The sequence below is a fragment of the Hippocampus guttulatus genome, chromosome 3 (assembly GCF_054856545.1).
Source record: "Hippocampus guttulatus isolate MCC_2025c chromosome 3, RoL_Hgut_1.0, whole genome shotgun sequence".
Taxonomy (NCBI): Eukaryota; Metazoa; Chordata; class Actinopteri; order Syngnathiformes; family Syngnathidae; genus Hippocampus; species Hippocampus guttulatus.
The window spans coordinates 5,153,058-5,177,256 of record NC_141263.1 but is presented as its reverse complement, the minus strand read 5'-3'; the positions used below and the strand labels follow the sequence as shown (position 1 = coordinate 5,177,256).

At 42.2% G+C, this 24,199-nt stretch overlaps 1 protein-coding gene across 6 annotated transcripts in view; it reads right to left on the bottom strand.

Annotated features, from left to right (window-relative positions):
* Positions 1 to 16,808, bottom strand: part of ppip5k1a (diphosphoinositol pentakisphosphate kinase 1a) — a 58,557-nt gene extending 41,749 nt beyond the window's left edge. For all 6 annotated transcript variants that reach the window (XM_086106306.1, XM_086106300.1, XM_086106303.1 and 3 more), the window contains exons 1-6: positions 16,714 to 16,808; positions 12,988 to 13,499; positions 12,341 to 12,536; positions 6,931 to 7,021; positions 6,724 to 6,809; positions 2,351 to 2,505 (exon numbers count right to left, since the gene is read on the bottom strand). In XM_086106306.1, the coding sequence (XP_085962432.1) occupies positions 2,351 to 2,505; positions 6,724 to 6,809; positions 6,931 to 7,021; positions 12,341 to 12,536; positions 12,988 to 13,131 (672 nt within the window). In that variant the 5' untranslated portion in view covers positions 13,132 to 13,499; positions 16,714 to 16,808. The remainder of the gene's footprint in view (positions 1 to 2,350; positions 2,506 to 6,723; positions 6,810 to 6,930; positions 7,022 to 12,340; positions 12,537 to 12,987; positions 13,500 to 16,713) is intronic.
* Between the last annotated feature and the right edge of the window lie 7,391 nt (positions 16,809 to 24,199).

Below are 24,199 nucleotides of genomic sequence, written 5' to 3'. Positions count from 1 at the left end.
GAAATCAAATCATTGAACAAATTATAATCATTATCATTTAAAAAATATTTTAATTCCACGACGCTGACCCTGTGGGCAACTTTGCAGCACATTTCCGCCTTGAAGAGCACCAGTGAGCTATAGAATACACCTAGAAAAACCCACATTAACACAATTTTGAAGAATGACGTTATTGTTCTTTAAGCTGGTGGCCCAGTCGCATGGAATGAACAGAAGCTGGAAGCTTGGACGCCTCCGTATATTCCACCGGAACTACATCAGGTTTAGTTACAGGCTTCTCAATGATACTGGACTTTGTCAGCAGATGCACTGACCCCAAACATCCTCTTTTATCTTGCGAGTAACCAAGGGCCTCATGGGGCAGCTGAATCCATTATAATGTCAACATCGCCAGATTGTATATTTTCCTTTGCTTGGTTCCAGTTTTGCCTTTCCTGCAGTTAAGGGTAGGTAATCCCGTCCCCAGCGTTTCCAGAGAAGAAGAGATCGGCTTTACATTGTACTTGCTTCCATTGTTGCTTTATATACATGTCATGTGGTTCAAACAATCCTGGTGGTTTTCGTTTCAAAAGGAGGACAAGGTTGCGTGAACAGCCCGAGGTCATTTAGGATCATCCGACAGTCTGGAAAAAGGTTGGTGAACAGACACGACCTCCCTCGGCTGCCCTCTGGTAAATTGTTCCAGATAGTACAAGCAGTCACCGTAGTTGACGTTGCTTTCCTCACATTGCTCACGTGTTTTGTTTTGTTTAAAAGAGAAAAGTCATATTGGAGAGGATTTCAATCAAATTTGGGAATCTCTTTTAGCAATGCCATAAGGCAGGGGTGTCAAACTCATTTTAGTCGCGGGCCAATTTGGAGTTACGTCTTCCCTCGGAGGGCCGTTAGGACAATGAAACCACAAAATGATTACTTGTACACAACAAATTGATATATTACCCGAATTAAAAATCAGTAAATTGTAATAGTTTGTTCAATTATTGTTCAAGTGAGAGGAAATGGGGTAACAAAATCATTGCAAAATCTCAACGTTATTTATTACACATTACAATTTGACATTTCAGTACAGATTTCAGCAAGTTGACACACATGAATTGCTTTCATGGGCCACATAAAATGACCTGGTGGGCCGGATCTGGCCCCCAGGCCTTGAGTTTGACACCTGTGCCATAAGGCAATGTTGGACAAGTGTAAATGTAAGATTTTTTTTTTCTTTGCATTATTGTGCAAATATCTCCCAGATGGTTTGTGTTTACAAGTTGGGCATTTAGCAGAGAGGCTTGATATTCATCTGCAGGTAGATCCGAGAAAGTTGTCTTCCTTCAGTCAACTGAGCAGGAAGCGCAGAAGGTGTTGAAGGTTGTTGTACCTGTGGCTCCACCTTCAAGCTGTGGGAACAACCTGGCATTTGGGAATCCGACCAGTTCCATTGTTTGATGGCTTGTTGTTTAAAAACCTCAAGAGGCGATGGACCTGTTGTTGCAGGATTAGGTGCAGGCAGTGACCAGTAACTTTTGTTTGTTTTTATGTGCGGAATCAAATTCATTTGCCATAAGGTTTAGATTGCTTGCAGTTGATTCGTCCCTTCTTTGGCTCAATGGCACTTTTGGAATGTTTTGTTCTTCATATACTATTTTGGCAGTAGAAACGGACAGCAGAGCTTCCAGCTCCATTTCTGCACTTTTACTCTTGGGCTCTGGCTGTTGCTTTGCCAAAGCATGTCTATCTTTTAACGCTGCTCATGAGCACGCAGCACAGCTCTTACCACCTCTTTAATTCTGGCAAAGGCAACGGTGGAAGTTCGATAAAATGTGCTTTTTTTTTTTCTTGTGTGTCTGCTTGCCACTTCTGAAACATTCTTCTCTGCTTTTACATCATCATTGTGATCAGGTGCATGTCCTCCTTATCCACCTTCTTTATCAATAAGTTCATTATTACTGACTATTTTTTCTTTAAAACATTTATCATGTTTTTCAATCTTGAGAACCACCTGGGGAATGTTTCAGTTGGCGCTTTAGTTGTCAGTCGCCCTCAGAGTGCCCTCTTGGTGGTCGGCAAGATAACCGGCAGTTCCCATGGAGGTGGGAAATCAACTTTTGTGTGTGTGTTTTTTTTTAATCCACCTATCTTAGGAGCACAACTTATTTGAATCCTGAAAACGTTTACATTAGAAAAAAATGGACCGTACAAATTCAGGTATTTCAGACCATTGAAAATACAGAATCTTGAAAAATTGGGCTTCCTGCTTATTTCCAAACCAAATTATCTTGCAAACAAAAGATTATGAAAGACCACCAGAAGAAAATATGACAAGGCACTATTAAAACACATTCTGGTTAGGAGACAAGACCTTTCTGAAGAGACGTTGGCTGCCACCACCAGCAGAAGTAGGGTAGTAGATGTAAACATTGTGGTCCTCAGCACACACTGGCTTCTCAACGAACGGCTTCTGGAAGATTTCTCCATTCACCTCCACGTGGTCCTCTCCTTCCACCAGGTTACACTCTGAGACATCACAGCAAAGGTTTCTGTTTGCAAGTCATCATTTCATTCCTTTTTAAAATACGAATGTTGCGCCCTTTGAAGCACATTTGATCTCTGAGCTATTTTCTAAACTATAACAATGTCCTAACCTGTAACAATGTCATTCACCACATTCACACCCCCCGCCATGGGCAGGCCATAGGGGGCGGGCCTAATGGGGATGTGCCCACCCACCGAGCTGCTTATGCCCGCTCCACTTGAGGTACGGCTCTCAAGAAAACATGCAATATTTTTGTGTAAAGTTTTTTTAATCACTCATTTACTAAACATACAGCATATGAAGTAAAAATTGTGTGATTTTGTTCGATTGACAGGAATCTAACCTGCAAAAGCCTATCACTGCTATAAAGTCAGTTTCAAGCAGGTGTGTGTGGGTGAAGGGGCCTTTATTGTATTGATATCAATAACGATTTACTGTATGTGTGAAGTGAATAACACATTACAGTCATCCCTCGTTTATCGCAGGGGTTACGTTCCAAAAAGAACCAGTGATAAGTGAAATCCTGAAGTAGGATTCATTAAAAAAAAAAAGCAAAAAATGTGAGAGTGACAAAATTTCAACTGCTGTATGCAGAGATGAAAGTTGACTTTTCTGAAAATTCCGGGGGGGAAAAAAATATATGTGTGTGTACGTACACACACACGCGCATACGCATGCACGCACACACCTGGCCAATAACGCATTAATTAGTTTACACAAAACGCTATTCAAATACTCGATCGACATTCAATGATTAATCTTCTTTTTGTGTGCACACGTGCACCCTTTGTGGCTTCCGATCTTGCCGAAATTTCGAAATCTCCGACATATGACGAGGCCATAAGAATGCAAGGCGAGGGTATTACTGTTGTGGCGACGCCACTCAAGCTCAGTATGCCTCAGCAGGCGATAGTCCGCTGCTCTCTGCTGTGCGTGCTTCAGCGCGAACATGTACGCAAGCGCGTCTTTTGATTTCAACCAATCAGCGCCAACGCAACGACGTCACACACCCGACGTCACACACGACAACAGCTAAGCTAAGCTAGCCGAGACGACACTCGAAGTCGGACGGACGTTTTCTGCCAATCTGTGTGTTTCCCTTTTTGTCCAAATATACATTTTACGACAACTGTCTTGTCCACGGTGTCTTTTATTCGTTCCAGTGGGGTTTAGCGAGTGTGTTTATAAAGAGACGAAAATCTCTTTACTGTTACTAGTGTTAGTGTCTCAACGTGGCTACGCTCGTGAAAGCAAAACAACGAACTCAAACGCGTCTTCGTTCAATGTTGTCAACTAATATCCGGATTAATTTGAGGCAATTTTTCCTCAATTCTCCGGAGAGATTTTCATAAAAATTTGAAAAACCCGGAATTCTGGGAAAATCCGGAGGACTTTCACCTCTGTGTATGTTTTACATACAGCACATTTGGCAATAAAGTTATACTTGGTACTTGATAAGTCAGCTTTATTTTTTACAGTTATTATACAATACTGAACTATGTATACAATGCAGAGGCGATTGCTTTAAGACTGCAAGGGAAGCTCAGCTTCCCCTAAAATGTCAAAAAGTAAGTGATCGAATGTATTTGTGTACGTACAATTGTGTGGACGTGTCATTGACTAAATGTGCATAGTGCTCAACCTCTGTTCTGAATAAGCTTTTTATTACTGGTTACGACGCGACTCTCTTCTCATTCATCCCGCAGCTTCACTGTGCTTTAAACTGTGTGGACGCTGAGCGTCGACCGCGCAGACGCTGGGCGTCGAGAGAGTTCAGGGGAGGTTGTCCCAATGCATTGAAACGAGACAAGTCATTGGATAAATGCTGGTTTTGTCCCGCCCATCGGACGCTCAGCGTCTCTGGGAGTCTATGAACAGTGGGCATTTATAGGCTGGCCAGGAAGCTCAGCTTTTCTGCATGATGATTGGATGATCTGTCTGAGGCAGAATCTTTTTGATTGACAGCGAAATGAGCGAATCACCGATCTCATGGTGAAGGCAACCTTTTCATTTTTTTGAAAAAGAACGGAGAGTAGAATTCCCATATAAATAAATGGACACATTCTATGATGTAGGCCGAAATTGAGCTTCCCCTCCTTGACAGACCAGCAGCTGCCACTGATACAATGAAACCAAAGACCAAAAAAAGGTAAATTTGGCAAGCTGTACAGAGACGAGGTGCGGAGACTGTTCACGTCGGTCAGTGCCTTAGCCAATCAGGATGCAGAACACAATTCACTGTTTAAAAGCATTAAAAAAACTGCACTAAAAAAATCTGTGAAACAGCAAAGCCGCGGAAAGTGAACCGCGTTAGAGCGAGGGATCACTGTATCTCATTTTGCATGTTATTTTCACATTAAATCAAGAGGGTGCTCTCGGCCTGTGTTGATACTTTCCACAGTGGCGCTAAGTGATTAAAAACAAATGACGACGAAGACGTAGAAGAGGAAGCGACACATCTTTGACCCCCGGAGTTCGCGAAGTTCTTTAAAAGTAACACAGGATAAAGATTTCATTGGATTTAGTGAAGTGACACTGATGGTTTGGTAAACTTGTGAGCATGTTCTTTATGCTACAGTTATCTGAATAACATGTTACATGAACATACAGGCACATTCTCAGGTTTTTTTTTAATGCGTTATGTAACGTTAGCATATCGTACACTTACTCAGCCTGTTGTTCTCTATTTTTATTTTTAATTTGCCTTTCAAGATGACATGTCTGTTCTTTGTGTTGGATTTTATCAAATAAATTTCCCTCAAAAACGCGCCAGTGCGAATTCTGGATGTTTTTTTTCTCCTTTATTCTGCATTTTATGGCTGCTGCGACTTATAATCAGGAGCGAGTTATAGTCTGGAAAATACGGTCATTAAATAATAATAATTAATTGTTTCGAGGCATAAATTATTGTTTCGACCAATTTGTATGGTAAAAAAAAAACGATTTGGTCGACTTTTTCACCCCAGCCCTAGTCTGTGCTAATAGACAACCTGTCATGCGAGTAACCACAGCAGTCTGATGTATGCTGCACATGTAAAAAATTAAGTCTTGATTTTAACTGAGTGTGTCTGTTGACTTGACTGAGTGACCTATCAAAACACATTCTCCAGTAAAATGATACGAAAATGAAAGCGGCCTGCTAAGTTGTTCGATATTTTACGGATAAATACATCTACAGTATATGGCCTTATGTTGCATCGTCCGATTGAATGACTTAAACTGAAGACAGACGAAATGATTCTTGCTCATCATCACTTGTCATTTAATTGATGAGGTGCCGCTTGTGATATCGGAAAATGTTACAAGGTACAATCTGAGCATGTGTGATATGGTGATGGCTACGTTTAGTTTTTTTGTTGTTGGGGTTTTTTTTTGTTGACCGGCTATGAATATTATTGATGTTGAAAAGGCAATGTTTGATAATTGTAGTCCAAGTTTTTGATATCATGGTTCATGCAATGTGAAAAATGGGATAAATAAAGACACAGATTTGTTCGCATTATTGTTAGAATATGCCCCTTAGTTTGTTTGATTTCTTACTGTTTTACACCGTAGTTTACCCTCGTGTGGCAGAATGATGTCATGGTGGATGCTTACTAGACTATACACGTCAAAGTAAATTTCAACCTGTAATTGTAGGACAGAAACAAACTGTCTTTCTAATTAATTAATAATTAATTTGCCTTTACATTAATATTCTATAACACGACAGATCAGATTTTGTTTCATAATAGACGTGAATTAATTGCTTCGTTGTTTGAAAAAAAAAAGATTGGAATGGACCATGAAAAGAAATAATCACATATTATATCGCAATCGCAATTTTGAGGGAAAAATCATTACAATTAGAACATTTTGACCAGTTTGATTGCTTTTCTGGGTGCTCGATCAGAGGCTCACAATCACTACTCATTGAGCAAGAACTGCAAACACCACGTGTGGTGGATTCATCCATCTAGTAGATATGGTCGTTTTTAGGAGTTAGGTTTTGGAAAAAATATGTTTTGAAATCAATGAATTATCATTTTATTAATCATGATTTCAATATCAATCAAAATAAGCATGATTTTTTTTCTCCATAATTGCTCAGTCCTACTTTCGGTAGTTAATGTCATCTACAGTACTTTTCATGACCTTCCCTTTGTGTTAACTGCCTTTACCGTGAATACAGTCAGTGCCAATGTGAGCTCATTACTCACCATCTGGTTTATCTGGGTCACGATTCAACACAGCATAGCGTGGCAGATCGATCCCTTCCTCTTGCAGGATGCGATATACTTCTCTCCTGCCAGAATTGGATGGAAACAAAGATTCACTTGCTTTCTCAATGCTTCATTTAAAAAAACAATTTTTTTTGCAAAGCATGATTCAAACATCAACACTGGAAATGAATAGAAAAGCTGTACCTGTCCTGTATGTAGTACTGCATGTTGAGGTCATTGATGAGCAGAGGATTTCTCAGTTTGGCATAGCTGACTGCTTTATCGAGTGGAAATCCTGGTTTGCAAGCAGAAGTAATTTTTAATACTTAATATAGTGATCGCTGGTTTGACAAAAGTCCTTCAGTACACATTCGAACAAATTTGATATGACATCTTAAGGCAGAAACTTTAAATTCGAGGAGGGCTTAAGTACATAGAGTATACGTTTAAGGCAGAAGTCACTACCATCGTGAGATGCAGTTTCCAGAAGTCTAACGAGTCAGTGGCAGGCTATTTGTATGACACAGCCTTTCTAAATTAGTGGTCCCTAACCACTGCTCTACGAGCTACTTGGTACGTGCCACACAAATATGTTAAAAAAAAAAAGCCTCTATACTGGTCGTAGCGGAGAATATATAGGTCCTAATATGTACATTATCACATTATCACTCAGGACATTCTCCAGATGTAATTTGTAGAAAAGAACTTTGTTTATATATATATATGGCGGCTGGATAGCTCAGTTGGTAAGGCATCGGTTTTGGCATACAGGAGACGGTGGTTCGAATCCCGCTTGGGGCAAAAAATGAGCATATAACACCATCCAGTGTGGGTCCTTGGGCAAGATCCTTCACACTAATGCCTACCTCATACAATGATGAGAGACAATAAAATGAATGACATGCCGGCTCAGACGTTGCCCGGCCAAACAAGGTCTGCGTCAGGTGCTGGGGAACCAGAGCACCTTGATGAAAAATGGGCTACTGGAACAAAGCGGAGATGGGCGAGATGCGATAACATGGCTCTGTTGGAATGCTATTACTCAAGCAACCCAAGTCAGAGGGGTTACATGCAGAGAATGTGGGCTAAATGGTTACTTCGAAACCCACAGTCACGGTTGACCACGAAACAACTAGTAGCTCAGTGTTCCAACATCCACAAACGGCAACTGCTGTCACAACTTGAGATTGATGAGGTACAACGCAGGTTCCATGGTGAAGGGCCCCAGGGTGCCAGATCAGAGGAGGAGGTCATACCAGAGATTGGGAGGCTAGCCCCAATGAATGCAGATGATGAGATTGGGAGGCCAGCCCCAATGAATGAAATGCTGAGCGAGGCAGCAACTGACCGGAAAGCTAAGATCATGGCGAGAATGAAAGCTGGGCAACCTAGAAACCGATTACAACGGCTATGTGAAGTACCACCTGAAAGTCTCATGGAAAGTGTGAATGCAGCACTGAGGGCGATCCCTACCGTAACAATCACGGAAACCAATGAGCTGATATACGCTTCAGCATCAGTGATCCTTGAGATGCTTGGCTATAAGAGCAACCATGGAAGCCATGAGATACGTTACCCACCATGGAAAAGACGGTTGGAGGCTAAGATCAAGGCGGCTCGGAAAGATGCGTGTCAATTGACGGAGGCCCAGAGAGGTGTGATGAAAAGGCCGAGACCCGAGAGGTACATCCAGATGACCATACCTGAAGCCCTCGAAACTGCCAAACAAAGGCCTTGTCCAGCCGCCTAAAGCGGTACACGAAAGAGAATGAGGCCTGAAGAATAAACAGGCTGTTTGCAACACAACCTGCAAAAGTGTACGCTCAGTGGCAGGGTCCTAACAACAGAGCTGACCCACCAAGACAGGAAACTGAAAGGTACTGGAAAGGCATATGGGAGAAGGAGGTTGCACATAACAGCAGTGCACAATGGCTGGTGACCCTGAGAGAGGAGCGCAGCAACCTCCCTGAACAGAACCCAGTTACTATAACAGTGGCAGACATACAGGAAAGAGTCTCAGATATGAAGAACTGGACAGCACCAGGCCCGGACATGGTCCACACCTACTGGCTAAAGAAACTCACAGCACTCCATGAGCGCCTAGCAGCACAAATGAACCAGCTGCTGAGGGATGGGACTCACTCAGGATGGCTAACCGAAGGGCGAACGATCCTGATCATGAAGGATCCCTCAAAGGGTGCAGTCCCATCCAACTATCGGCCAATAACCTGTCTCTCCACAACATGGAAGCTCATGTCAGGCATCATTGCGGCTAAGATAAGTGGACACATGGATCAATACATGAGCGAAGCACAGAAGGGCATTGGTAGAGATACCAGAGGAGCCAAACATCAGCTCCTGGTTGACAGAACAGTCGCACAAGACTGCAGGTCCCGACGTACCAACCTGTGCACAGCCTGGATTGATTACAAGAAAGCCTATGACTCGATGCCACATACATGGATCACTGAATGCTTGGAGTTGTATAAGGTGAACAGGACCCTAAGAGCCTTCGTTGCGAACTCGATGAGGATGTGGAAAACCACACTTGAAGCCAATGGCAAGCCACTTACCCAAGTGTCCATCAAATGTGGCATATACCAAGGTGATGCACTCTCCCCACTGCTGTTCTGCATAGGACTGAACCCCCTAAGCCAAGTAATCACCAAGACAGGCTATGGATACCGCCTCAGAAATGGAGCTACAATCAGTCACCTCCTCTACATGGATGACATAAAGCTGTATGCTAAGAGGGAAAGGGACATAGACTCCCTGATCCACACAACCAGGATCTACAGCAGCGACATCGGGATGTCATTCGGGCTTGAGAAATGTAGTTGGATGGTGACTAAGAGAGGAAAGGTAGTCCGCACTGAAGGGGTCTCACTCCCTGAAGGAACAATAGCAGACATTGAGGACAGCTACAAGTACCTCGGTATACCACAAGCCAATGGCAACCTCGAACTGGCAACAAGGAAAGCGGCTACGGTCAAATACCTCCAGCGAGTGAGGCAAGTCCTAAGAAGCCAGCTCAATGGCAAGAACAAGACCCGGGCAATAAACAGCTATGCCCTGCCAGTGATCAGATACCCTGCAGGAATAATAAGGTGGCCAAAGGAAGAGATTCAGACCACGGACATTAAGACCCGAAAGCTCCTAACCATGCACGGAGGGTTCCATCCCAAATCCAGCACCCTGAGACTGTACGCAAGCCGAAAGGAAGGAGGCCGGGGACTAGTGAGTGTGAGAGCCACTGTCCAGGATGAAACATCCAAGCTCCATGAATACATCAAGGAGAAGGCTCCAACGGATGACGTACTCAGAGAATGTCTCAGACAATGGGGAACAGAAGATGAGGCGCTGGAAGAGGGACCATCATGGGAGGACAAGCCCCTACACGGGATGTACCACCGGACCATAACTGAAGTGGCCGATCTCAAGAAGTCCTATCAGTGGCTAGAGAGGGCTGGCCTGAAGGACAGCACAGAGGCACTCATCCTGGCTGCTCAGGAGCAGGCCCTGAGCACCAGAGCCATTGAGGCCCAGATATACCACACCAGACAAGACCCAAGGTGTAGGTTGTGCAAAGAGGCACCTGAGACGATCCAACACATAACTGCAGGGTGTAAGATGCTGGCAGGGAAAGCCTACATGGAACGCCATAACCAGGTGGCTGGCAGAAGGGGTGTTCACACATTTGCTCCGGCGCTGTACCGATGTATTTTGTTGCGATATATTTTGCACCGCAGCAAATTGTGTGGAGCGTTCACACGTACAAAGCCGCTGAGCGTGTCTGCACCGGCACAGCGTCAGTGCAGCCCCACTTGCGTTCACACGGCAGTTTCTGCAGCGGAGCAAAATGACAGAAAACAAATGAGCTGCCGTGTTGGTTCTTTTTAAAACGTATACACAACTCAAGCGACTACTGGACAGGACTACTGGACAGGACTACTGGACAGGCACGTCCTTCTCCTTCTCGGTCACTCTCGAGCAGAAGGCTCGAGAGTGACCGAGCAGAAGGCAGAAGGCTCGAGAGTGACCGCCCCCGAAAACGTAAATCAACGATGACTTCAATGACACTCAGAAAAGCAAATACGTAATGCGCCAAACAGAAAATCAAGAGAGGAAATCACAAAATAAATTATATGGGGGGGTGGGGTTGTGGACACACAACAAAGGAACAAACTACACAAACAACTCCGAGACAGTCCAGTCTCCTACAAAAGGAAAGATGTTACCAGCCAAGTCTTGTGTCGTTATTAAACAAACACATGACGGAAGTCCGACAGAGCACGAAAGCAACGCATTCTCGCCGTACGTACTCTTCACAAGCATTTGCTCTGGAGCAAATTTAACCCAGTTACGTTCACACGTGCAAATTTACATCGGTGTTGCTTCGCTAACAAGCATTTGCTCTGGAGCAAATTTTTAAACCACCTCCCCGAGGTGGATCAAATTTGGTCCGGTGTAAGCTGTTTTCCGGGGCTACGCCGGAGCTAATTTGCACATGTGAACGCTCTACTGGGGCAGTCCCGGCGTAGCACCGGACCAAAATAATGGCGAACCAACCAGATATCGTGATCATAGATAAAGGGCAGAGGAAAGCCGTTGTAGTGGATGTAGCGGTCCCAAGTGATGGAAACATCAGAAAGAAGGAACACGAGAAACTCGAGAAATACCAAGGGCTCAGAGAGGAGCTGGAGAGAGCCTGGAAGGTAAAGGTGACAGTCGTGCCTGTGGCGGTCGGAGCACTCGGGGCAGTGACCCCCAAACTAGATGAGTGGTTGCAACAGATCCTGGGAACAACATCGGACATCTCAGTCCAGAAATGTGCAGTGCTGGGAACAGCAAGGATAGTGCGCAGAACCCTCAAGCTTCCTGCCCTCTGGTAGAGGACCCGAGCTGAATGAGGGACGGACACCATCCGAGGGGGGGTGAGACGAGGAATTTATAGAAGGCTCCAACGGATCCACTACAACGGCTTTCCTCTGCCCTTTATCTATGATCACGATATATATATATATATATATATATATATATATAATTTGCCAGATAAGGTTTATTTTGAAATTGGCTGCCTTTTCTTCCTGACAGCGTACATATAAATAAGCTAATTTACTGTACGCTATTAGAATAAGATGGGTTTCTTTCTGCTTTAAAATGTCAATATAAACCCCTTTTGTTAAACTGCTTCATATACCGGAACAATAGTCGAAATTTTCTTTTTGTGGAACAAACAAATACACAGGGGTATTAAAATTGCACATGTTCACACTGAATTAACCATCTGGTGTGATTGTTCCATTTAAATAACAATTGTATGTAACAGTAAACATTTTGGCTAAAGACTTGCATATTCTTTTTTTTTTTTAAATATCAGCTGGTCTATAAGCTCGAGCAGCAAGACACTTCTCTGCATGCTCCGCAATGCTAAGTAATTATTTGAGCAAGAGGTGATCTACAATCACGTATCTGAATAAATAAGGCAGCCACATCGTTTTGCTCTGTGCCACCACCCTGCACAGCTGCCGCCGATGGTAATTCAAGACAGGTTTGTTCTCGTTTATGTGTCGAACTGTACATGTATTTGACCTTGACCTTGTTGAAGACGCACCTTTGGAGTGGAAGGAGATGAGGCAGTCACACAGGGGCCAATTTTCCACAGGCTCATTGAGAATGACGTCCTCTGGAAAGATAACCACGGTGATGTACTCAAACCTGCATAGCCTCTCCAGAATCTGGGTCATTGGCTTGGACTTTGACTTCTTCATCATGCAGCATATCCCCACAACAATCTGTTGCTCAGGTGGCTGAAGGGTGACAAAAAAAAGGGGGGGGGGCAGGATGAGAGAGAGAGAGAGAGAGAGAGAGAGAGAGAGAGAGAGAGAGAGAGAGAGAGAGAGAGAGAGAGAAATTTTAAAAACAAACTTTTTGGTTCTGGTGCGCTGCTGTTTATTAATACACTGAGTATATCCCACCACTTTTTGGTTTGGTGCATTACTAATTATTAATATACCTAGAAGATCCTATTGAGTAGGCAGTATATCTACTGCATAAAGCATTTAAGTCTAGAAACCCCTCTTCATACTATTGTAATTTTCATGGCACATCATTGAAACAAGATCACCAATTCCAGTGAGAAGATTAAGTGGGTGGAAATAGATTTGCTTTTACGACATAACTTGCCAATAAAACGCTTGCTTTCTAAATGTAATCGAATAAGATTGTACTTAATTCAAGGGTTTGTGTGATGGTCCTTACAGAGTCTGTGTCTTCGTCATCCTCATATAGTTCCATGTCTGTTCTTATGCTATCCTCCAAGACCTCGCTCTCATCGTCTTCGCAGCCCACGAAGAATCTGGGAGCGCCACACCGGCTCTCGCCCGGGCTGTTGGGCTCGGACATCACAGTCTCCCGCGGCAGCCCACAGCGTCCCACCGCGCCATCGTACACCACCGCACCACTGGAGCAGGCCGCCGATGGAAGGGCACGAGGCCAGAGGACACAAAGGGTTCCACTCTGCCTGAGCTGGACAGCAGGGTTGGTGAGGAGGGATGTCGAAAAGAAAAACAGGCCTCAAACATTCACGTTCAAATGTGGGAAGCGGTGTGGAACAATAGGTCTCAATAGTCCTTTGCAACAAAGCTGTCAGTCAAAGTTGTCATTCTTCATTCAGTTGACCGAGATTGTAATTGACTTGCTTGGGACTTGAAACCCATTGGGAGTTATCTCTGGATCTCTCTTTCTTCCATGATGATGAAAGGCTGACAGTTCTAAAAGGAAAACAGAGCAATACATCTTAATAATTTGGGAAGTCACATTGGCAGTTTTCTGAAGCGAGTATGCGAGCTCGAATAGAAGCAGGAATGTTTTTCAAAAATAGGAAAGAGGTACGTCATAGTCTTCAAGACTCACAACTCTCAATCTGTTGTTGGACTGGGTTGTGGGGAAAAAAAATAATGAGATTATCCTTTTTATAGTTTGATATTGATTCATAAAACCATAAATTGATCCTTTTTATACATCTTTTTCCGATGATTTCATGTGACTTCTCGCATCACACAAGATCTCGTCACTATGTGAGAGTAGCCGATGAAAAGGGCACGGCAGAAGCACTCAAAAAAATCAGCGCCAACAAGCTCGAAGGCAAACGTTTTTTTGGTTTAAAAACACCAAGACAGCAATGACCTGTAACTTTCTGAGAAAGTCACAGGAATGTAAATGTCATGAGTTCATAGTGTGTTTTTGCCATTTTATTTACATAGCCTGATTTTCTATGTTAACGTGAGTAGTGATTATCTTGCATTTAATCCGTATGCTGCTTTTCCTTGGTGAAAAAAACAAACATTTCCCCGTTTGCTGAAATGTTACAGACCAACAGAGTAACTGAATCATAAGTTGGCTGTGCATTTTCTGCAGTGTCTACTTGAAGCACGCTCTAGTCGCAGTTCTAAAACCGGAAATTTTTCACAGAATCCTCGTGATCAGTATCCGTATCGGCCAACAGATGCCGGATGAGTTGTATCATTATCGACAGCTAAAAACCCTGATCTGAACATCCCTAGTCAACAATACATTTACATGGTTATTTATTGACATGTGTAGGCTAAAAAGATGAGTCCACGCAGCTACGCAGTTGACGGGTATGTGTATGACTTCTCTCTAACGACACTACTGATTTAGGAACTCATTAAACGCAACCAGTGGGGAACGAGTTTCCTTGTCAACAAATAATTTACACTCGTCAAACTTCTATTTAAAGTTGTCCTTTGGACACGTCAAAATTCGGAACCTGCCTGTCGCTCTCTCAACTCATGTTGTTCTGTGAGGCAGCTTTATAAAAGGCAAGGAGGACTAAGGCTATTTTAGAGGCAATTTTTGTCTTACAATATGTAACATTGTGTAATGTAAAATTAAGATACGGCTGCTCCATTTAAAAAGATATTTATAGCTTTGGATTATTTGGTTACTTTGCGACCTATGAAATTTCACAAAATTTTGTATATTACATTTTGTACTTGACATGAAGAATAGAGGGGACAAGAATGAACTGTTCAACATGCAGGGATGAATCAGAATGAGTTCATGATTACAGTTTTGAGTAGTGGTTTCAATAGTTGAGGACATACTATGTTTTGAAACCAATCTTTTCTGAACTGTGATTTTAATCTCAATAAAAATAATCATGATTATTATTTTTTACATACTCGTCAATTGCAGGCCATTATTATCGGGATGACAATATTTTTTTCAACATATTGTGCAGCTCAAACCCCTGGTACATAAAACAAATGACAACTCGCTGGAAATTGCTATGTTAAAGACCGAGGTGTATTGATTATCATGGAAACTTGGCTTAACCTGAGGGTATGCGATGCTAGCATGCTGCTACTTGGCCCCCCATCGCTAAAAACCAGGAGTCATACATGAACTGTCATATTTCCAATGGCAAACGCTGAATTCGATGAAAATACCCTTAAATTAAAGCTGAAAGACTGCAGTTGAAGAAAATTGTGGAGTAGTTTACAGTCAAATAGATGAGAACTGTGTTTTCTAACGTCCCATGAATGAAGGGATGAAGATGTTACTTTCTGCATGAATTGAGCTCATTCGCAAAGGTAATAATACACGCAATAGTCACTCCTCAATTCCCATTGAATATGAATTATGACACATCTTAGTCTATGTGCATCATATAAAACTTGTTTCATAATAACTCGAGTTGTTATTAAGGAGGGTAATGATTAGATCAGTGTTTTCCAATATGTGGAGCCAAGGCACCTATTTTACAATAGAAAAACCTTAGGGTAAATACATTCCTCAACAAAAATAACAGGAAAGCATGCATACTGAAATAATGCTCTTGTCTCAATTTTGTCACAAATGCACTTAGTGTGAAATCTGGGCATGTATAGTTGGATATGAAAATGATGTATTTGCAGGGTGCCATGACTTATTCTATTGGATGAATATCAGTAGGTAATTACACAGGTTTGTTGTACTTTTTGCCATACAATTGAAAAGTATTTATTCTCTTATACCTGCCACAATATGCTACTAGCAGAGATAGAAAACAATAATAATGTAAATAATAATACAATTGCAATAATAGTAGGTGTAATATAAAGATATAGTTTCCGTTTTAACCTAATTTTATAAAACAATTGGGTTTTTTTTCTTTCTGGAAGTCACCACATACCAAACCGGACTAAAATCCTTTCTCGTTGACTTTTTCTCAGATGAGTTTTAAATTCCACAGAATAGTGACAAAATGACAATGCTTTCTAAGATTGCTGTGCAGGGGCCACCCTTCGCTTTACATAACAAGCCTGGCGCTTCTGGTAAACAGCGCACGAAGTGGAATCCAATACGATCATGTCATATTCTCAATCGTGAATGAATCATATTAGGCTGTTGTACGCAAACTGCATGTCTACTCGCTGGTTCTGACAGATTCTACCTGTGTTGATCTGCAATTGGATTCTGTTTTTTAAGGAATGCCAAGTGTCAAATGCAATATAATATCAAAACGGCAAAATATCATAGACTTAGTTGCATTGAATAGTGAAGATGTCACCTTGATGGACGAGACAGAATGACAACTGCTAACGTCGCCGCGGTTGTGACGTCTCGTTGATAATTACAGGTAGGCTACGTTGGTACATGACTTCATCGATGTGTGAGACATGTCAGTAATTCGTTTAGACATTAAAAGGCAATAGTCATCATATTATAGCAACCGACCTCACTCTCGGCAGTCGTTTTAAAAGGCAATACCTATCACTGTCGAAATTAATATTGTAGGGTAACGCTTAGCATATCATAGCATTCGGCAGGGTCAGGAATGTAAACATTTCACAAAGCTATTTTTTGCATCTGACGGAGACATTATAAGCAACCGTGACTTTTGATTATAAAGCGCATCATTATCGGTGTATCAACAATAATTCCGTTACAGTATTCAATTTAAAAAAATGAAAAACTTACAATAAGACTCGACCGTCATGCGATAAAGTCGTTTCCTGCGTTGACACTTTGCATGTGAAACCTATCTTACTTTTTTCTGCTAAAGGACATAAAACAAGGTTTAAATTAACCAATGGGACCGGAGAAAAAAAATCAAGAAGGCGTTCCACAAAAAACACAGTAGCCAATCAACGCCGACGAAAGGAGACAAGAATCACCGGGTACGAACGCAGAAGGGGGTTTGCGGCCTCTAGCGTTCTTATTGATAATGTACAAATGATAATATCCTGTTGCTAACTGGCGACCGGTTGAGGGACAAGTCATAAATGAATGGCAACATTTTCACTCAGTCATCTGAGACTCAGAACAGCTCGAAGGCTTTAGAAGTGAATAGAACACGGATGGATCATTTTAACCCCTGAAGTGAAAATTCAATGTTTATTCAGTTGTATTGAGTTGCATTTGTCTCAAAGAAAGCCACTGTACTACTGCTTATGAAATTAGTTTATATATACTCTGTGTGTGTGTGTGTGTGTATATATATATATATATATATATATATATATATATATATATATATATATATAATTCCTCGTCTCACCCCCCCTCGGGTGGTGTCCGTCCCTCATTCAGCTCGGGTCCTCTACCAGAGGCCAGGAAGCTTGAGGGTTCTGCGCAGTATCCTTGCTGTTCCCAGCACTGCACATTTCTGGACTGAGATGTCCGATGTTGTTCCCGGGATCTGTTGCAACCACTCATCTAGTTTGGGGGTCACTGCCCCGAGTGCTCCGACCACCACAGGCACGACTGTCACCTTTACCTTCCAGGCTCTCTCCAGCTCCTCTCTGAGCCCTTGGTATTTCTCGAGTTTCTCGTGTTCCTTCTTTCTGATGTTTCCATCACTTGGGACCGCTACATCCACTACAACGGCTTTCCTCTGCCCTTTATCTATGATCACGATATCTGGTTGGTTCGCCATTACCATCTTGTCAGTCTGGATCTGGAAGTCCCACAGGATCTTTGCTCTGTCATTCTCCACCACCTTCGGAGGTGTTTCCCATTTTGACCTTGGGGTTTCCAGTCCATACTCCGCACAGATGTTTCGGTAGACTATGCCAGCCACCTGGTTATGCCGTTCCATGTAGGCTTTCCCTGCCAGCATCTTACACCCTGCAGTTATGTGTTGGATCGTCTCAGGTGCCTCTTTGCACAACCTACACCTTGGGTCTTGTCTGGTGTGGTATATCTGGGCCTCAATGGCTCTGGTGCTCAGGGCCTGCTCCTGAGCAGCCAGTATGAGTGCCTCTGTGCTGTCCTTCAGGCCAGCCCTCTCTAGCCACTGATAGGACTTCTTGAGATCGGCCACTTCAGTTATGGTCCGGTGGTACATCCCGTGTAGGGGCTTGTCCTCCCATGATGGTCCCTCTTCCAGCGCCTCATCTTCTGTTCCCCATTGTCTGAGACATTCTCTGAGTACATCATCCGTTGGAGCCTTCTCCTTGATGTATTCATGGAGCTTGGATGTTTCATCCTGGACAGTGGCTCTCACACTCACTAGTCCCCGGCCTCCTTCCTTTCGGCTTGCGTACAGTCTCAGGGTGCTGGATTTGGGATGGAACCCTCCGTGCATGGTTAGGAGCTTTCGGGTCTTAACGTCCGTGGTCTGAATCTCTTCCTTTGGCCACCTTATTATTCCTGCAGGGTATCTGATCACTGGCAGGGCATAGCTGTTTATTGCCCGGGTCTTATTCTTGCCATTGAGCTGGCTTCTTAGGACTTGCCTCACTCGCTGGAGGTATTTGGCCGTAGCCGCTTTCCTTGTTGCCAGTTCGAGGTTGCCATTGGCTTGTGGTATACCGAGGTACTTGTAGCTGTCCTCAATGTCTGCTATTGTTCCTTCAGGGAGTGAGACCCCTTCAGTGCGGACTACCTTTCCTCTCTTAGTCACCATCCGACTACATTTCTCAAGCCCAAATGACATCCCGATGTCGCTGCTGTAGATCCTGGTTGTGTGGATCAGGGAGTCTATGTCCCTTTCGCTCTTAGCATACAGCTTTATGTCATCCATGTAGAGGAGGTGACTGATTGTAGCTCCATTTCTGAGGCGGTATCCATAGCCTGTCTTGGTGATTACTTGGCTTAGGGGGTTCAGTCCTATGCAGAACAGCAGTGGGGAGAGTGCATCACCTTGGTATATGCCACATTTGATGGACACTTGGGTAAGTGGCTTGCCATTGGCTTCAAGTGTGGTTTTCCACATCCTCATCGAGTTCGCAACGAAGGCTCTTAGGGTCCTGTTCACCTTATACAACTCCAAGCATTCAGTGATCCATGTATGTGGCATTGAGTCATAGGCTTTCTTGTAATCAATCCAGGCTGTGCACAGGTTGGTACGTCGGGACCTGCAGTCTTGTGCGACTGTTTTGGCTCCTCTGGTATCTCTACCAATGCCCTTCTGTGCTTCGCTCATGTATTGATCCATGTGTCCACTTATCTTAGCCGCAATGATGCCTGACATGAGCTTCCATGTTGTGGAGAGACAGGTTATTGGCCGATAGTTGGATGGGACTGCACCCTTTGAGGGATCCTTCATGATCAGGATCGTTCGACCTTCGGTTAGCCATCCTGGGTGAGTCCCATCCCTCAGCAGCTGGTTCATTTGTGCTGCTAGGCGCTCATGGAGTGCTGTGAGTTTCTTTAGCCAGTAGGTGTGGACCATGTCCGGGCCTGGTGCTGTCCAGTTCTTCATATCTGAGACTCTTTCCTGTATGTCTGCCACTGTTTTTTATATATATATATATATATATATTTTTTTTTTTTTTTTGCAGAAAAGGGTTTATTTAAAAGGTTTATATATATATATATATATATACATAAATGTTTGTTTTCTCTTTCTTGAACGATTTGCGTAACTGGAGATCAATGAAATTGTTGGAGTGAATTCATGGAATGGAAATATAATACAGCCTGATATAATCCGACAAAAACATATCCACAAAGTACAATACAGGGTGATGGGGTGCTTGTTCCTTATTTTATGCTACTGCCCTCTCTCTGTTCTGGTAAAGAAAGAACGCAGAAGCCATTCATTATCGACTACAACAAACAAAATACAAAAAAAAAGGCAACAAACACAAAATAAAAGTGAGTTTAAGGATCCACAGCAGTTTTACAAGGGGTTAAAAACCTGGGAAGAACATATAAACTCCACACAAAAATGGCACAGCTGGTATTTGAACTTGACCAAATTTACCAATTCAAAATATTTCAGTAATGTACTACCCCTGTTTTCTTATGAAGGGCATCCATTTTGACGATAACTACAGAGATAAAATGGATATGTGGAACATAGTCACACTACGGATGAATGTGCGTACTGTATTATGTTATTTGTAGAATGAGAGCATTATTGTCATTGTGCTACACCCAAAGTCAACTCCAGAGTGAATATCTACTTGCACACTTCTGAAAGAGCAGCATTGTGTCATTTTTTTTTGTCAGGAGAGTGAGAGAAACTAGGGAAGGGGTAGAATACACTCAGACATTTAGTAGACCTATAATTCCTAAACTCATATGTGTTGCCTGTTTTAAAATACATATATTTTTGTGAATGACTAAGGTATTCTAATTTCAATGTATGTAAAATGTTAACATTTTGTAGGTAACTTGAATGTTAAGTGAAAAGGTGTCTTGTTCAAGTTGAGGATGCAGCATTCAGTTTAAATTTCTGGACTTCACAAAAGTGAAGATCAGTATTTTATTTTTCAGTAGTGATGCAGAAACCCTCTTTAATCTTGGTTTACTATACCCCGATATTTACCTGGAACACAAGCAACATAATGGCCATTTCATTGCAAGCAAGTGAAAAAAAACCCCAAAACAAAACACGTTTCCTCATTACATCCCATTATAATGAAAAAATATCAAAATCAGCAATTCTGGGGTTGTCATATCTTCCTAACAAACCCTATAATCGCGATGTTACAAATGTAACATCCATCCATTATCCGAGTCACTTATTTTCATGACGGTTGCGGGCATGCTGAGGCCTATCCTCGCTGTCTTGGTCAGTAGGCGGGGTACACCCTGAACTGGTTGCCAGCCAATCGCAGGGCACATATAGATGGAAAACCATTGACACTCACAATCACACAAAGGGACAATTTAGAGTGTTTGGTTTCCATATTTTTGGGATGTGGGAGGAATCCAGAGTAACCAGAGAAAACCCACGCAGGCATGGGGAGAATATACAAACTCTATACAGCATTGGTCCCCAAACTACGGCCCGCGGGCCAAATGTGGCCCGCCTCTGCATTTTCCTAGGCCGCCTGAACAATACCAAAGATGTGTTTTTTATGTTTTTTTTGGGGGGGGGGGGCTTTCCCCCTCCAGGTCTGACCAGGTGATCAAGACTTGTAGATGCATAGGACATAACATTCTATTCCACCCTTCTGCAGTTAGTGCCCTATTCGGAAATCCTCTCTCCCAAAAATAAATAAATGAATTAATAAAATCTGCGATGCACTCCTGTCAAAAAAAAAAAATGGACTAATGGCGAAAAGATTAAGTAAAAGAAAAAAAAAGATTGGTTATTATTGATTTCATAAATTGTGCCTGTCAAGAGCCCGGAAAAAGGTTAATACCTGGTTATGTGCGGCTTTTTGGAAAACAATAAATGTTGATGTCTCGACACCTCCTGCGATCGTCACACTTTTTGTTCCAAACCGAACTCGGCCCCTGTCAGAGAAGGGAAAAGTAATTTGGCCCTCACAGGAAAAAGTTTGGGGATCCCTGCTATACAGGAAGGCCAGAGCTGCAATCAAACCCTGCATCTCTGCACTGTGAGGCGGACATGCTAACCAGTCATTCATCGTGCCGCCGCAATTGTAATACTGTACAGTAACAAAAATCCTAACACAGACAGAAATATTGGAGAAAAAAAAAGTAACCAAATTGTTTAAAATGAAACATTTTGGATTTTCATTAACCCAAATAAAACAATATAAAGTGCTTAGCAAATTAAGTAGACCACTACCCAATGTAATATTTATGCCACAGTTTAACCGTGTTACCTTAATAATGCCTGGTAATTAAACGAATAAACAAAATAAAAAGCTTCATCTTCATTTTGTCATCCCCTTTGGTTGTACTTGAACTTAATCAAAGAACATCATATGCGCCGAATTTCAACAGGATGTCATGCTTCTTTGGATGCGCAAGCCCCTATTTTGAGTCCCTTTCCTGGGCAGTCTCAGACAAACCCAGCAGCAATCTGCTTTTATTTTGAAAGCAGTAACTGTCTCCTGGAATTTCTGTATAAGGACCTGGTTGACTGTGGCTCCCTCTGAGGTTTGACACCCACCGTTTCTCTGTCATCTGCACGCAGTCAAGTACCTTGGATTTTCTGCTTTTCACAGGGATATTCTTACTAACAAAGCTGCAACCGAGAGTACTACCTGAGGCAAAGACACAGCACGAAAGAAAAGTCTGACTTAGAGCTGAAAACGTTCTTCAGCAGGTGTGTAACTTGTCTTCTTCACAAGGTGCGCTTGTTATACTGTTTTATGAAGAAATGTGGATACAATGAAAAGGACTATCGGACAAATTCAATTTACTTTTATGGTTAGAAAATTTGATGTCATTGTTATTATTTTGCACCTGAACACAAAGTATCTTTCTTGTGTCTCATCAAGCGTCGGAAAACAAGTAGAAACTTGGCATCCCTCACAGGATGAATAAAGACAGGAAATCTGTATATCTTAATCAAATATATTTGCAACAGTACAATAAAATCCAAACTGGTGTACAAAAAAAATTACACTCCATATGTTACCTGAATATCAGATGAATCCGAGGCAAAAATACATTTTAAAACATGTACTGTACATATTTCAATGATGGGTAATTAAGTGAATACTATACAGTACTGTGTTGTACACCATTCTTTATATTGTTTATACATGTACAAGTATTTTCATTGTTTAATTTCCAGTCACACTAACGATTATTAATGGAGGTAAATTGAAAACAACTTGTAATGTAGGCAGCCCCGCTGAATGCTATAGCACGTGTGGTCACATGAGCACAAGTGCATCAAAGCCTCATCATGACTTCATCTGTGGCCAAGAACTCCTCCCAACATGTCTTCTACTTTTTCAAGTCTCCTGCCTGAATGTCCGCAGTAATGGAAACTGAGGGAAAGGACCGACTTTGTTTACATAAGTCCTGATGTCATCAAAGCTGCAATAATGTAGACTTCGAGAAGAACAAATCTGTTCTTATGGCCCCAGGCTCTCTGGGAGTGGACCTCGCCCCAGAATATGAATGAGGCCTGTGTGAAGTGTGCCACCATTGCTGTTCACACACAAGTCAGTAGTCAATGAAGTATCAATTACACCAAAGGCCACATCTCAGTCCTGGACAGTCACTCCCTCCAGGTTTGAAACATGTTTTCTGAAAGGCCCTCTGTGTCTGTTCAGCTCAAACAGAAGCACTTCAATACAAAACGCTGGGGTGACATCCAGGTCACATCATGTACAAACCTTTTTCAGTTTCAACCTGAACAAGTACAGAATAGAAGAAAGCCAGTTGTATTAATTATACATTTGAAAAAAAAAAAAAGATATTTCATAGAGACCAAAGGACAACTTTAAGAATTAACATACAGAAGGCTGAAATCCGACAATTTGTTCTTTTCAAATTCATTATTAAAAATGGTTCAAAAGCTCTTCATTTTCTTTCCATTTGTATACAGCAAGCTTGTTGGAAAGAAACATTTAACTGATACAGTATATATATTTTTTCATTTCATTGGGCATTTTATTACCTGGCTACTCATGCTTTACTGTCATTGGAATTTAACCTGCTTTTGACAGTTTGACCACTACAGGGAGCAGCCTGAACAATTTGCCCCCAACACACACACACACACACACACACACACACACACACACACACACACACACACACACACACACACACACACACTCTTTCTGCTTCAAATCTAATATATCATGTGTTTTCAGAGGCTATTTTTTAAACAAAACATGTTCTTTATTGTTCTACAAAAGTGGGTCATGAATTTTAAATAAGAGTCAAATGTGGGTCCAAACATAACAGTTGAGAACTTCTGGTGTAAAAGATTCATGATTGGCAAAATGTTTGGACTTGTGTGGGTCTGGCACCAAAGTGGTGTAACAGTTCCTGGACGAACTGTACAGTGATGTGATACCACAAACGTAGACACAAATAAAATCCTTAACAAAAAAATGTAAAAAACAACAAGACTGACAAAGTAGAAACTGAAATCGCTGGTGACATGATGCATTTGCTCTATAAAGGATGGGTAACAGCACTACCTCACGATATATAGCAAAATAAGCCAATTTTTGTATTTTGTGTGCAGATGTCACATTGAATTCAAACATTTTCTCTTATTTCAGATATGATCAAGTGGGTTATTCATCTTTGTGCTTGTCTAAATGTAATCTCAGGATCATTTGATTAC